Source organism: Limanda limanda, chromosome 4 (assembly GCF_963576545.1).
Source record: "Limanda limanda chromosome 4, fLimLim1.1, whole genome shotgun sequence".
Lineage (NCBI taxonomy): Eukaryota > Metazoa > Chordata > Actinopteri > Pleuronectiformes > Pleuronectidae > Limanda > Limanda limanda.
Window position 1 is genome coordinate 7,000,081 of NC_083639.1, and position 15,765 is coordinate 7,015,845.

The 15,765-nt window shown below is 38.9% G+C and overlaps 1 protein-coding gene across 1 annotated transcript in view; it reads right to left on the bottom strand.

Moving 5' to 3' along the window:
- Positions 1 to 635: 635 nt before the first annotated feature.
- iars1 (isoleucyl-tRNA synthetase 1) overlaps positions 636 to 15,765 on the bottom strand; it is a 45,111-nt gene continuing 29,981 nt past the window's right edge. The window contains exons 24-34 of the mRNA XM_061069950.1: positions 14,250 to 14,352; positions 13,852 to 13,935; positions 11,645 to 11,819; positions 9,180 to 9,292; positions 7,294 to 7,389; positions 4,887 to 5,063; positions 4,600 to 4,720; positions 4,311 to 4,436; positions 3,878 to 4,024; positions 3,275 to 3,427; positions 636 to 1,694 (exon numbers count right to left, since the gene is read on the bottom strand). Coding sequence (XP_060925933.1) covers positions 1,612 to 1,694; positions 3,275 to 3,427; positions 3,878 to 4,024; positions 4,311 to 4,436; positions 4,600 to 4,720; positions 4,887 to 5,063; positions 7,294 to 7,389; positions 9,180 to 9,292; positions 11,645 to 11,819; positions 13,852 to 13,935; positions 14,250 to 14,352 — 1,378 coding nt within the window. The 3' untranslated portion in view covers positions 636 to 1,611. The remainder of the gene's footprint in view (positions 1,695 to 3,274; positions 3,428 to 3,877; positions 4,025 to 4,310; positions 4,437 to 4,599; positions 4,721 to 4,886; positions 5,064 to 7,293; positions 7,390 to 9,179; positions 9,293 to 11,644; positions 11,820 to 13,851; positions 13,936 to 14,249; positions 14,353 to 15,765) is intronic.

The following is a 15,765-nucleotide window of genomic DNA, read 5'->3' on the forward strand; positions in this document are numbered from 1 at the left end:
TGAACGTAAAAATATTCCCCATCTGTAAAACTAATTGATTTTTTTCATTCTTTATGTCTTTATTAATTAATACCAAACTTATAAGATCAGTGTCAGTACCCACACTGGAGTGATACAATGACAAAAAACATATTTTAGAAGAAATTTACTTTTTAGTTCGGTCCATGTCCATTCCACTAACATTGACTAGGTGGGGTTTATTTATCTACTGCAGCCAGCCACTGGGTTTTTGAAGAGTTCACACATAATCACATAAAGTGGTCCACTGTAAACCAGGCACATGATACATGTAGGTTCACAAGAGTGGGACAAACAGCCTGGAGACAGAATACCTCTGGCCATGGCTGCTGCCGGCATTGAGGCAATAAACTAAGACATCCTTAACAATGAGAGCTCACAGAATGACCCAGTGGAAGATTACTAAATCTTACAACATCCTAAAACCCCAACTCACCAAAGGTCCAACCACAAGACCAACCCACACTTTTTTATTCCTTTCTCTGTATCTTCTTAACTTTCGGTCTTGGTTTTATTAGACAAACACATTTTTCCAAACAGTATTTGCAGCTAAGTCAGTGACAGGTTTCCTCGTCATACTGGGTTTCAATAAGCACAAAGAAAAAAAAAACAGTGTGTTGATTCTTTAGTCACCTTTGATTTATTCCATTTGTCACCTAAAATAGTACATTATCCATTTGTTGCTTTTTTTTTTATTACAGAACCCTTTGGTCCCTAAGGTACAGAAGCCTGAAAATCCATTTCATCATATAAATGCCTTTTCAATTGTCATATGATTCCCAATGCAATGAGGAGAATAGGTTTATCTTTTCAATTCAAAATGGTGTAGAAGCACAATAGGCCAAATTGGTTTCCCAGTTATGGGCCACAGCCATAATTACTCTGGACTAAGCTCACCTCAAATCAGCCTTGGAGGAGAGTAGCTGGCAGGATTTTTTATAATTAACTTTCTAAAGAAGAATGTCCATTGGTAATATTGATAATTCCCTCGAATCTTCTTTTCCAAGTTACTGACAAAAAAAAGAACCTTTGGTTTTTCTTAGGCGGGGGGGTTAATGTCTTGTTAATGTTGTTAATGTCACTTCACACTTTCACACATCTGTCTAGCCACTCTCCGTATAAACAATCCCTCTATTGTTGAAGTGCACCCCCCTTTAGTTAAAGGTGTAAATATCTGTCCAGAATAAATATAGCTCACCGACACATTGTGCTTCCTTAGAAAAACCAGTGACAAATTAAAAGCAGATGAGAGAAAGAGAAGAAACAAACAAACTGAATCAGAGAGATCAGTAATTGTCATGTCCCAAATTGTGTTTAAACACATAAAACTCTCAAGTCCTCTTCAGTCCTGATCATTTTCTGCCTGAAGAGGATATTAAAGGACATGTGTGGTAGTGACTCTATCGGTAACAGTTGTGAACCTGCTTTACATCAGGATTTCCAAATAACCATTTAATGACATGGCCTGCAGCATGTTGTCAAAATCCACAGTACATCAGTAGATGAGGGACCTAGGACTATAGTAGGTAAAAACAATATTCCAGGAACCTGGGATATATCTGAGACAAATGTTGATGGTAAGATCCTCAGGATTTATGCTTCGGCCGTTGTAGGAAGAACTCTCACAAACAGAGTCTTGGTGTCGAGAGATTTTACTGAGGAATCAGCTGGCAGCTCTGAAAAACAGAAACCAAGATATAAATAGTGTGCTTGATTGATATGATGTGATCCTAAATCATAGAAATATCAAAAACCTTAACCCCAAGGGAATTTAGTTTTGTTTGTTCAAAATAATCTAAGAAACCACGTAGTGTCATCAAGGAGAAGGCTGTACATCATTTGCAAAGTTAATAAGCCTAATTAATATTTATTTCTCCAAACCATATCCCATGAAACAAAAAAAACAGTCACACATCAATAGACGATAATAGCAACAGTACAAATCATCTCTTACAAAAATGTAACATATGTTTCAGGTCACAGGGGACATAAAGAGAAATGCATGATGGGTAAAAGAACAGAAAGACTGAATGTATTAATTATATCTCACAACAAATTGCAGCTAAAAAGAAACCATCACTTGCATGTCTTGTATGTTGGGACCATTTTGTGAAGTACATCCCATATTTGTCAATGTCTGTGAATTGGCAGACGTGCGTTTCTGTTTCTAAATCTATTTTAAGAAGTATTGAAATGTGAAAGAAGCATTTTCATTACATGCTTTTTACTGTTAGTCCACTACAATGAAGGGAGATATTTTGCGACTCTTACTTACACATGCATGAATGACTCATCACATAAATAACAACAATATCAAAGTCAAAGGGGTAATTTCTCTTTACTTTTGATACTTTCACAATAATAATTAGAAACAACTTTAGAGTTACGAGTTAGAGTTAAGTTGTAATAGAGTATTTCAAAGCATGGTATTATATTTCCTGACATTTTAGAACATAGTTCATTGAATTCATAACCTTTTCTGGAAACGACTTTTCTTATCATTGACGTTAGATGATGAAGGTAAAAGCTGTCAATCTAATTTTCCTGTCAGCGTAAATCAGCCCTGCACTTCTGGTCTGAATTCAGTTGAAAGCCGCAGTGGGATGGGATTTACTTGTGTGGAGGAGTTTAGTTGATTTTAATGTTATCTGCTCTGGTCAGGGAAGTTAATCCATTCTAGACCATATATGTATGTATCTTTTTTCTAAGTACAGTTAAAATTATCTACTTTGTTAACGCCAACATGCAGGTCTTCCAGTAATTTGAATCTTATCACATAAGAGCTTCTCTCCTTCTGCATTTTGTAGCTCTGGATGATCGTTGTTTTTTTTCTGTGAAAATGTTTCCCCAGAACTGAGGGAAACCTTTTGGGAACATTTGTTCATTCTTTGTCAAATTGGTGCCAAATTAGCGATTAGCCATTTATGTTTGTAATGCAGTAGTGCATTTAAGCTCAATTATAACTGGATTACTTTAACTCTGAAGGAAACATGATTAATCTTGGTCTTTTTCTCTGATCTCTAACTTCATTCATGGGCATATTTTTGTGTTTGTTTACTTTCTCTTTTTGTCTATTGTAGACAACATCCTGTAAAGTTGTCAAGTCCACAACAATGTGTAACCAGGAACCACAGGGAACATAACAAATTTCACTCCCCACCTCCCACCTTAATGTCGTTTCCATCCAAATGGAACGTAAGAGTCTTCTGCATGGATGCTAGGGTTCATATGATATCCACCAGTTGTTTCATCTTACCCTGAGTGAGGTCCTGGTCCAGGTAGAGCTTGATCAATCTGCTGCGAAGGCCAAACACCTTGGCGGCTTCAGACAGGAGGCCAGAATAGTCGAGCCCATTCTGTCCCACTGGGTTCACCAGCAGGAGGGTGCCCACCTCTCCAGTCTGGCATTCTAGTGGAGAGGATGAGAGGAGGAGAGACATGAACCAGACAGACTTTATCTCCTGTATAAATGATCGGATTAGGTCTGTTTACTGTGATGAAGCCAAGATTGAGCCAAGACAACAATATGGACTCCATTATCAATCTCTGCAAAGGCTTGGAGAGGCTTTTCTATGTTTAACCATCATAGTTGGTTTTGGTACACGTCTTTACGTACTTTTATTTGACAATTTACACTGTTACTGACTGTGTTAGTGTGATTAAGGATTTAAAAATGAAAGGATCAGATCTGCTGCAGCCATAATTCAATATATATGAAATAAAATAAGGCTTTGACTGGTTTGGTTTTGGTTTCTTCAGCTGATAATAAGATGAAATATTGCTAACCATATCATTTAAAAGTGAGAAGCACTAACTCATTAGAAATGAGTGATTACACATGTGTCTATGTGTCTCTTACCAGCCGGTTGTGCATTGCAGAGCAGCAGATTCACGTAAGGACACAGGAGGGCGTCGGCGGTGGGAACGGGGCCGGGGGACGAAGAGCTGGAAGTTACTGACAAAGTTTTACCACTCAAAGCCTGAAGGTCCGTTTTGCTGGTCAACTCTGTCATGAACACACATGCACACACATAGGTTAGAAGTCAAAAGAAATGTTTAATTTCAGCGGTTTAAGAAAATGTCTCCAGCTTTAAATCTTTTGGATGTATACATTTCTCACCTTTAAAGCATTTTGCCAGTTTCATAGATTCAACACAAGGTATGAGGAAGACTTTGGTGATAGGATAACTAATAGTCACTAAGGTAATTCAAGTTTCTGCTGAAAAAGTAATATAATAGTGATGGTCTCAGACAACAGAATGAATGTGTTTCTGAGTCAGATCAGTTCTCACCAGTTCCGCTGTTGAAGAATCTGAGCTGGGTGTTATTTGTTCCAAAGATGCTGCTGCACACTTTCTTCAGCTTGTCCACGTCTAGCCTGTTGTCTCCTTTGGGGTTCTCCAGCAGCACCACTCCCTCTGATCCAGTAAACAGTGACACAGTGAATTAATAAGTCAGTGAAACAGCTCACAGGGTTCCTTTATAGAGAAGCAAAGGTGACTGAAATCCAATACATGCACGGACAGTTTTAACAGTTACACACATTCTTGTTTAGAGTTAGTTTTGTGCCGGATGCCATACCTTGTTCTTTGCTGTTGACCTTCACCCTGAGGTTCACATAGGTGCAAGCTGGTCCATTTAAGGAGACACGAGGGCCAGAGGATCCCTTAACGATGACCAACTCCAAGTCGGCCCCCTTCAGCTGCAACACAGGGGGGGAAAGAGAGCATGAAAGAGGGAATGAAAGAAATAGCATATCCTGATACACCAAATTCTCATCCACACCAAAAGAAATGCTTGAATAAAGTGTTACACGTATGACTGCAGAGGAAAAAATAATCCTGCTTTCTTTGGGACTCATTTCATACCTGAGTCTTTTCCTCTATGATGACACCGGCAGTGCTGGGAACAGGGAAGGGCAGGAGTGGAGCCTTGGTGGTCGCCAGGATGAAGTCAGTGTGAGCCTGGATCACAGAGTCCAAGTGCTCCCCCTCTGGCTGGCAGCGGTAGTACACAGTTATCTCATCTGATGGCACCAAATGGCCCTAGGGGGAGAGAATGAGAAATGGGTGGAATGTTTCATGTAAACAAATTAAGTAAAGCGCTTGGTATTTGTGTTCAGTGAAGATGTATTTTCTTGCAACCCCAGGGATGACGAGTCAAAAATGAGTAAATGGGATAAAAGTAATGTTTGATTTGTCTTTTCAAACAACACAACAATCTGCCATTTGGTCTGAGAAAAACTGTTTTCAGATTAAAACTAACACATCACTATGTAGTAATTCTCGACAAAGGTTTTTACTGGAGTAAGTAATCTACCCCCTGTATGGGATGAAGATATGGAAGGGCAAACACAGTTAGGGATTAAAAAGCAGAAAACAGACAGTAGTAGAACAAATAAAGGAAGAATGGAACAAGGGGAGATTTTTTATTGGATGAAAGCCCATCTATTTTGGCTTTGTGTACTGCCAGCTTCCTCTAACCTTGACATATACAAACACATTGATCTCATCCTAATCTGCAGTGTGCAGCCGTGCACATGTGTGCGCAGCCACACACATATTTTGTGTACAACAAACACGCACACACACACTGATGCAGTATGTGGCTCAAGGGCAGAGGAATAAAGTTAGCTAGATACAGAGGAGCAGTCAATCAATGAGAAGGTTTATAGGCTTTTCCTGCCAAGTCAAGGTACTGACCCTCCCCTGAAGGGGCTAGTACAGTGTGTGTGTATGTGTGCACACCTCAAATAGAACTACTGAGAAATCCAGATAATGAGCGATACAATAAAAAAAGGAAATGCTGACCCCTGTTTCTCCACCGTGCATATGCTCACAAACAAAACACCAGCACCCACGTAAACATTGTTAAAGACACAAATACAACAACTACTACCAAACACGTCGAAGAAAAATTTAATTCCCATCCACGGGGTGGAAAATTCCTCATAGATCTCAGTTTGAAATAACTGGAGGAATTTAGCTTGGCCGGGAGCCAGTGCACACCACTGCTATAGGGGGACGGAAAAAGCTGTTTGTTGCTTGTGAAAACAAGGGGCTGTTGGCTAATCCGTCTTTACTCCCCAGACCACTTCAAAGCTCCAACATTAGAATCTGAAAGAGGCCAGACTGTAATTAAGCTTCCATTAAGCCTGCCTTATGATGGAGAAACTTCTTACTGTGACGCTGCAGTGGAAAGATTTAAAAAAGTGCCCCGACAAAATTAGCATGGGACATAAAGAGGAAGGGGGGGTAAAAGGGAGAAAGTGGGGGGAAAATAAAATCTTACTAGTATGGCTGTATCTCACATCTACTTTCATTATGATTACTCTATTGCCTAATTGTAACATGGAAGACAAATGCTTAACATGTTTTCACACTTTCCCTGAGGACAACCAACGCTCCTGTAACTGACTAAATATAATATGGGGTGATCTGAAAAGTAAATAAAATTAACTAAACAAATCAATTAATAATATTGCCATTTAAATGACCTCAATGGAAGCTCAAAAATATGTATTTTTCCTTTGATGCAAAAATCCAATCATCTTTTACAAGTTAAATGTTTTCCAACGTATTAATTTGCATTTCCTTTAGTTTTGGCAGATGTTTTAATCATATATTTTTCCTTGTGTCTCCATTAAATTCTTGTCTTTACATTTCCAATTTCCATTTCCAATAAAGAAATTGTTATGATATTTTTACTTAATAAAAGGATTTATATGATGTGTTGCTCGTCTCACTGATTAATCATCTCATAGAGCTACTACTACTGTATTTATATAAAACCTTGTTAGCGCAGTGAGTGTGGGAAGTAAACTGTACTGGCAGGATGAGGGTGTTTAAAGTTTAAGAAGGCAAAAATAGTGTTGTTAGCATATGCCAAACTGGAGAGACTGTACTATTTCTTATTTTAGATTCATGCCGTGTCAGAAAAATCCACCAGGAGTGGAGGCGCAGGTTGACATCTTCGTCTTTAAAATACCAAACAGAATTTTCTGAGTCATGATTCCTCTCGCTCACACTGTCATACATTCATTATTCACTATGTAATCAACAGCCTTGGAAAATATTTTATCTTCAACCACATCTCAAGTGTCCTGACACAGTGGAGAGGTTTACTCACTGTGGCACGGCCCTGACTACAAGCTGGGCAACAGTTTCAATTATGTCAGATTGCATTCATTACACACGGGATTGTAAAATTCAGTGCTGGTGTGTTATGTGTCACTCTTGTCCAGCGCTAATAGAGCTCCAGAAATTCTCGACCCACCTTCTTGCGTAGTTTCTGAATTCGGTTGATGACTTCTCGGGCAACGCCTTCGTCCACCATGGACTGGTCAGGGGAGACATCCAACAGTACCAGGGCCTAAAGACAAGGAGGAAAGATTAAGATTAAAGATTTAACTGGTCAGACAATAAACAGTTCTGATGTTTCCAAACTGATATGGTTATCTGCAATTTTTTACTCAAAAAGACAGCCTCATATTAAAACCCTCAGTTTAATCATGTTTGATATGGTAATCTACAACATAAATCTGTTATTAATGATGAGTACATTTCAAAAGATTTGTACTAATCTCTTCATATTTGTGTTCCCACCAATGACTGTAGTTTAAAAATGGACGACATGCCCGATGAAGCCAAAACATTTTGATCCTCTCCAGGTGGTTGGCTGCAGAATATGTCATAAACCACGTCACCTCCAGGTTAGCGGATGGGACATGGGCCAAAGCGAAAAGTCGGAGTGAATGCAAAATTACATTAACAGTGCAGGACGGCGACTTGGAAGGAAGGGATGATGTGTCCTACAACTCTATGTATATTCATTTAGTTTAACATCCAGAGATAATGGGAGCAATTTTTTATGGAAATGCACAGTGATAGCGGAATAAAAATGGATGTGTGCAAACTGTAAAATGAATTTGGGACGGGTGGGCAGGTATACAAAATAAAACAAAAACCAGCCTGTCTTATCTCTTTTAAAGGAAATGGTTGATAACACAACAACAATGACCAAAATTGCAGCCACTGCACTAAACCAGTGTTTTCCGTCCGAAGTAAATCAATCATCAATCAATGACGAGTGAATACTTGTGAGAAACTCAATGACTCATTAGCTCAAAGATGTGTGTCCTGCTGTGGACCAGCGCTGAGCTCAGAACGGACCAGACGACGGGTTCACAAAAGCTCCAGGACCAGCGGTATCTCGTATTGTCCAAGGGACTGAGAAGGGTTTTTGTTGTTTAAGAATGAGGTGTATAATTTTGTTCATATCATCCATATCGTTTTGTTTCGATAGTTTTATAGTATAAATGATTAAGGAAAAACATGACATTTAATAATTGTTTGTGCGTCAGACCCTGTATATAGTTCAAACATTTAAAATGTGAAAACTGAAAGAAAAAAAAAAGAAACAGAAACCTAACCAAGCAGTAATAATGAAAATTTTTGCATTCTGTGTAAGTCACTAAAGTAAAATTAGTGTCATGTTGAGCAGTCAGAGCTGCTGCCAGCCCTGAACACTTTGCCATGGGAAGGAGGAGGGAACGAGATGACACCGTTACAGAGAATAGTACTAAAAAGGAACAGAGAAAAAGAACAAGAGGAGAGAGAGATAACAGAGAGAGACAGACAGATGGGAGCTAGAGAGTCGGTGCGAGCGAGCGAGAGTGACAGAGAATTAAAAAGCCAGCTCAGTTAACTGGTATTAAGGTGCAGCCGTGTGTTGTATGTACGGTTGGAGGAGCACTGATTAGAGAGGGCCTGTGGGAAACGCGTACATGCTGGATTCCACTTAGCCTTGAAATTATTTCATACATCACACTCACAGTAAAGACACATTAATGCGTTAACAGTATATGGCCGCTCGTGCTGGAGCTACACAAGAGCAGCATTTACTTTTTCAAATCCAGTTACAATTCACTTTGTAGCTCAGTTTGCACAACAACAGTCAGTAATGTTGCAATAAAGAAAGAGGTCAGTTTGTGTGTGTTTGTGTGTGTGTGTGTTCGTGTATGTATTTGTGTGTGTGTGTGTGTGTGTGTGTGGAGCTGTACCTTTAGATCGGTTTTAGAAACAACAGTAATAATGCATCTTATTAAAGGGCCTTTGTCTAATCTGAACACAACTAGGTTTAAATGTATAGCAGAATTGTACCTGTGCATCAGAGTGGGCTTCGTACTGTGCAGCGGAGTCTGAGCTCTGGTTAAAGGTGTACATCAGCCTCAGGTCCTCCTCATGGAGCTCGTGTCCTTCCACCACGATGGTACCTTAAAATGATATACAACAATTATAAGCAAACATCAAAAACTACTGTTATATCATGACAACAAAAACATTTAAGACTTATTTGTATGAATATATAAATAATGATTATGAATTCATAGAAAATAATATGCTGTTCATGCAAATTTCAACACTATGGGTCCCTGTTCTTTTTCACCTTCATCATCATTTACCATAAATTATAGAGCCGATACAAACTGCACCAGGGGGTAAATGAAGATTAAAACCATATTTAATAAAGAGTGTGTGAGTTTGATTTTTGCATCTGATAAAATTGTAATGGTGAACAACTCGGGGATAAAATACAGAAGAAACGGTTTTGACTGAAGATGTATAATTGTTTTATATTTCCTGTAAAAATCTACATTACCTTGAACCTAGCAATAGAGATATGCATGTGTATACAATTTTACAAGTACAAAAACAAAAAATAGATAATTACTGAGAATAAAACACCACCCATTATGATTAAATTAAATGAGTATCAAACTATTTAGCTCTCCACCATCCTCATAATTTCATTTAAATAATTGCCAACTGATTGCGTGAAATTATTCTAAGTGGCAGTAGTCGTCTCGTGAGGAGGATTCTGGAAAAGGTGTCATAAACCCAGCCTTTCAAAATAAAGTGCTCTTTCAAAAGCAGACCCAGGCTTTGTTTTGGATCTGTGGTCTGAGCTGGTATTTACTGGCATTTTAACATCCCTTACATCGCAGTGTCCTCAGTCACATCCAGAGATCAGAGCTTTTTAACAATACAGCAAACTCAATCTAGTCAGGTTTATATTTCCATTTTGCCAGGGGCAGCAATTACCCACGTCTGTGTTCTGGCTAAAAACCATGACCGGTGCTCTGCTCTCCTCTTCACTTCTCCACACCCGGAGGCTGGGTGAAAACAGACACTCCCATCCCCTCTAATCCTAGATTTCCACACTTTGATTTCCTGTGTCCCTCCCCTCTCCTCTGCTCTTTTCCACCCTCTCTCTGAACCCATCTTCCTTTAACCCATCAATACGATGGGATCAAAAGGCACGGGTATGGAGTAATGATTGATAAAAGCAAAAGGCATGAACCCACAATCAGTTTCTAGCCAGCTTGCATTCCTTCTAGTCTAAATTGGAACAAGGCTTTTGGACTTAGCTGCGAGGAATTGCTTGAAAAGGTTAAAAGGAGCCTCTCAACTGTGTTAGCGCTTCCATGGTCACATTTCACTAATACTGCTTCAGTCAACTTCAACTAACTGATCAACTACCAGCTGTTCATATTGACCACCAGTTTTCTGTTCTTGCTCAATATCTTTGAAATCTTGTGAACTAAAAACAACAAGAAGTACAAAAGCTCGGCCCTGGAACTTTGAACTTTGGCTACCAAAACCAAATCAGTTAACACTTGAGTCCAATGTTTCTGCCAAATGTGAAAGGACTCCCTCAAGGAGTTCCGGAGATATCTCTTTCACCAGGCTTTGTGAGTTCACTTGACCTTTGAGCACCAAAATTAGTTCTTCCTTCAATCCAAGTGAATGTTGTGCCGAATTTGAAGTAATATCGCGGCCCAGATCCATCATCTATTTCTATGCCCATCTCAGGGCATTATACGGTACATTAGCACTTTAAAATAGGTATTGTACTTTTGATCGCAATTTATTAAACTGTAACGCGATGCTGCTGTACACATTTTCATCTTAGTGTCCCCTATCCATCGTTTTCCACCATCCTCTTCCACATCTCGCTCTGTCCTTCCATCCTTTCACTTTTCCCTTCCAATTGGCTGGACTTCAAACATACAAGTGATTGGAAATGTTCAGTTCCCACAGCCAAGCTGACCTCTACTGCTTCCTTCCCCAGAGACTCTGGGAGCTCTCCTCGTCTTTCTATAATTGGAGAGACAAGATACCTTGCACCGCTTTGATCCGTACTCCAGCTCTGATTATAGTTTCACAAGGGTTATGGTTTTATTTATTCTGAGGATAAACCGTCCGTCTGTGTGCAGCAGGTTTCATTACAAGGATTTATAGTTAACTATAGTTACTTACTTAACTTAATTGAATAAACAACTGTGCAATAGCATTAAAAGTCCTAATACTACCCAACTGCTTTTCACATATCTATTACGCGGTAGCCTACATCACCGTGTACTGATTTACTCTTTGGTAATTGTGGATAAATAGTGGTAATATTTTGGTCAAATATGAATACACAAAAAAATGTAGTCAATTAAAAATGGGAACTGCGTGAGACTGGTTATGTGCCGACAGGTTTTTGGGATATTTGTATTCTCCCCACCAGCTGTGATTGCGATCATTAATCGTGTGCTCGTTTAACCCACACGGAACCATACCTGTCTTCTGGAAGGCCTCTAGCTGTTCGTTGGTGAGCTCCTTGATAGAACCAATGACGGATTTGAAGGCCCCCTTTAGTCTCTTCCCCAGCACCATGTGGTCCGGCTCAGCTCTCAGACTGATGCCGTACTTGTCCTTGTCCGTTGACAGGGTCAGTTGTCGCACATTTAGCTCCTGGAGGACGGAAAGTTTAGAAACGGTAAATTCACTGTCTTGTAGTTTGCTGAAGAGAGAATATACATACATTGAAGGATGGACAAAAACTAAAACAAATAATAAAAAATACGTTTGTTTATGAATGTAATGTTCTAAATAAAATGTACGCAAATCAGGAAAATAAATAAAAAATATCACTGAAACTCAAAATATAATTCCCTTCAAAAACTGTATCTAGAAAAAAAGCTTCTTGACAAAGGCATGTGCTGTAGAGGGAAAATTTAAAAGTTGATCACAGAATCAAACCCTGAGAGAGTTACTCAGCCATGAAATCAACCAGCCAGTCTTTAAATCTCATATAAGCTATTCATCCTTTTCAGTCACTATCTTTCTGCCTTTCAATAAAAATTGTTTTATCCTTCAATCTTAATGGAGAGAAATCTGTGATCCAGTCATATCTGGTGAAGCAGCAGAGACGCCTCTTTCAGTCAATGCCACTGAAAAGTTGAGGCAAGTGATCTAGACCGAGCTTTAGAATAGTTAACCTGCATGGTGAGCAACAGATAAGCAGCCGTAGTGGGATGAGTAGAAGAAAATAAAAGGGCAGTGAGGGTTGACGGAAGCAGCTCAATTTCAGATGAGCTTATTTGTAAGTGCCCAGATCCTGATTTGGGGGTTTTCTCTTCACTTTTTTTTTTCAACTTGTGTTTAGCCTGATGCTTTGGACAATAAAACTTTAATCAACCGAATTCAAAATTTACATTTGATTGAAAATGCTACATTTCTGTGTCTCCATGTTTTTTGCAATTCAAGACTTTGTCTGCGGAGTGCAATCTTAGGAAATGGTTGCAAACTTGAAATATGCCAGTACTAGTATTGGTCCTAGCTGCGCCACCTACTCTATGTAACAGAACAGGAAAAATGTTCAAGTCCAAAGATGAGCTAAATGCTTTGTTACGTTCTGTAAGCGTCAAACTGACAACTTGAATTATTTCAGACGTGTGTAAAAGCCTGATCAAAGGTTGTACAAAAGCAAGTCAGCCATGAAATTAACCAATAAGTAATTCAACTATTGTTGACAACAATAGTTAAAATTTATTAATTAATTTAAAACACTTTAATTATCACAATTATCACAAAGCGGGTGAAAAGGGGCGCTGGTCTAGAGACAATAAACCATTGTGAATTATTGTTGAATTCAATCAATACGTTATTAAGTTGAGGCAAAATAAATGTAAATGAATAATAAGGAATTACTAATTAAAAATAGATAATAGATAATGTGATGATAATAAGGTTAATTAAGAATTAATCAACTCAAACTTATCAGGCAGATTGTGAGAAGCTGGGTTTCTCTCAGGGCTGCTGGATCCTAACTGTTCTCAATTCAGATCAAATAAAACCTTATTTATTTGAGGGAAGTTTGAAGCCAGTGAGGTTAAACTGTTCTCCCACCAGGAATGAAACAGAGTGAGAGATAAGAAGTTGCTTGAACTAAGATAAAAGTTTCACATGTGAACCTTGATCTGAAGCAAGCTGGACAGATTGATCAGATCTCGATCAGATCTCAATACTGTACCAGGTGTAAAAGTAATAAGGTCAAAATAACATCTAGATAATATGGAAACTGAAGTCAGTATTTTTTTCAAGCTGCTTGTGTGAAAGCGAAAAAGAGACGATGAATTGTAACAATATTGCAGCAGACAAACTGATGAACGGTAATTAAATGTCTCCTATGACAATATCATTATGCTCATGTTTGCACTTTGTATTTGATGAAGGGTTTGTGTGCATCATTTTCCAAGTCAACTGCTCAACCCCTCTTCTTCAATTTACCAGAATTTCAATTACAGCGGAACATACAAACAGCATGAGGAGATGATCTCCCTCTGATATTCATCCCTTCAACAAAGTAGACAAACAGAAGTGGCAACAAGGATCTTTGCAATGTTTCTCTTGAACTTATACATTTAATATTACTAATCAAAGAACATTAGATAAAAAAATTAGAATAAATCAATTCATTAAATACACAAGATGGTTAACTTACTTCCAGGATGTATTTCTGCAGTGACTGGATGTCTTTCAGAGCCTCTGGATCCTGGCAAATAACTACCACCTCCTTCAGTGGGTACTGAAATAAGCATCAGATGTTCAACAAAGCACAAATTAGAGCAGTTATAATCAAAATAACAACCAACCTACACCAAACTAGACCTGGGTCTCTTATCCTTCAAACAAGAGACATTTACAGTGAAAGAAATCCGACTTTTGAATTTGCAATTATATATTTCTATGATATCATATATCCTTAACTTTACAATCCATATCACGAGGCATAATATATACATTCATATATTTGAAAATAATAGAATTTAAGATCTTGTTTTCTGTTGTTTTGATGAACATTGCAGTATATGAGTGAATTAAGTGAAGCTGATGATTTACCTTGACGGGCAGGGTCTTCCTGTCTCGGATCACTCTGCCCAGCTCAATCACAGACTGCATCTGACAGACGGCGCTCTCAATGCGCTTGTCAATCACACTCTCCCTGCAAAACAGACGCAAAAGTAGTGTCATCACATCGTGAGTTGTGTTAGCATGTATACTAAAGAGAAAGTTCCGGAAGTATCTGGAGCAATGACTTGGACATTTGCGTTCTCACAAACAGCCCCTCTGGGAAATTTCAGGAAAATGTCTGGACTTCTTTTCACGTCTGAAAGCAGCTCGAGTGAGGAGGAGAGAGCTTAAACTAGGAGTCATTAGTGAACTATTTTCATTTAAGCTTATTGCGAGCGTGTTATATGACCTGTCCTCTTCTTAAAATAACAACTAATCTTCTCTGAATAATTCTTCTATTTTCTGTGAAATTTTGCGCAATATCAGGCCACAATTAGGGGACAGAGGTGCTTTATACAGGGACTCAGATCTCATATGGTTAATGGTGATTTAGAAATTCTACTGGGTTGTCAGTTGAGAAAAATGTATAATAGTGTGTGACAAGGTTAGTAGCACAAATCCAAATGAAGACACAGTTCAGAACCATCAGCGCTGAATCTGTAACATTCACTAATAAGGTAAAATGAGACTTCAACCTCTAAATTCAAATTAGAGCCGCACCGTTATTGATAATCATGCGCAGCAATGTTAACCCTAGTTATATGCAGAAGTATAAGCTGTGTGTGTTCACACGCACAATGCCTGTTCATCTATTCCTGCAGTGTGCGTCCCCCTGTGCATACAAAATTGGTGTAAAATGACAGAGGAGAGGACGCCAGGGACAGCCAATCATTTAATGAGCTGATTGAAGAGCAGCTGCTCCCACTGCCTGATTGGTGGCTGACCTTTGGGAGGAGGGTGAAGTAGTCCCATTTGACAACAGAGGGGATGAGCGGCTAATAACGCAGCAGCAGTGAGAGCTGCCAAAGTGACAGAGGAGATTATATGAACCATTACACAAACAGTTTTCCTTCTGCTAAATCAAGTGGGTATTTAATCATGTCGGAACTTTTTTTAGTGTTAAAGATGATGCAATTAAGTTTAGGTAATTAAAAAATTCTCCCAGGCATTAACAAAACAGATCTGCCATCGAGGCACACACTTAACGGAAGTAATTGAAGTGAAGGGGATGAAATGATCGTATTTTCTAAGCAGCATCCATTTACAGGCCTGACAATAAAGGCAAGCCCTTGTTCTAATTCTGAATTCTGTGCGGGTATTTTGAGGTCTCTGAGGAAACGTTCTTGTAGGTCTATAAAAGTGATTTTACTTAAAACACAAACAAGATGTGGGTGACTTGTTTGAGGGCGCGATACCACTTAAGTTGAAGTAGGCTGTGCACAACCATTTCTGTCACTTTCTCCATTTTCAAATGACCTGGTTGTTGGTCGGAACCGACTCATTTCTGATTCGCTTCTAATATGCAGAAACAATGAGCCGTGCATTGCATTTGACACATGAGCAG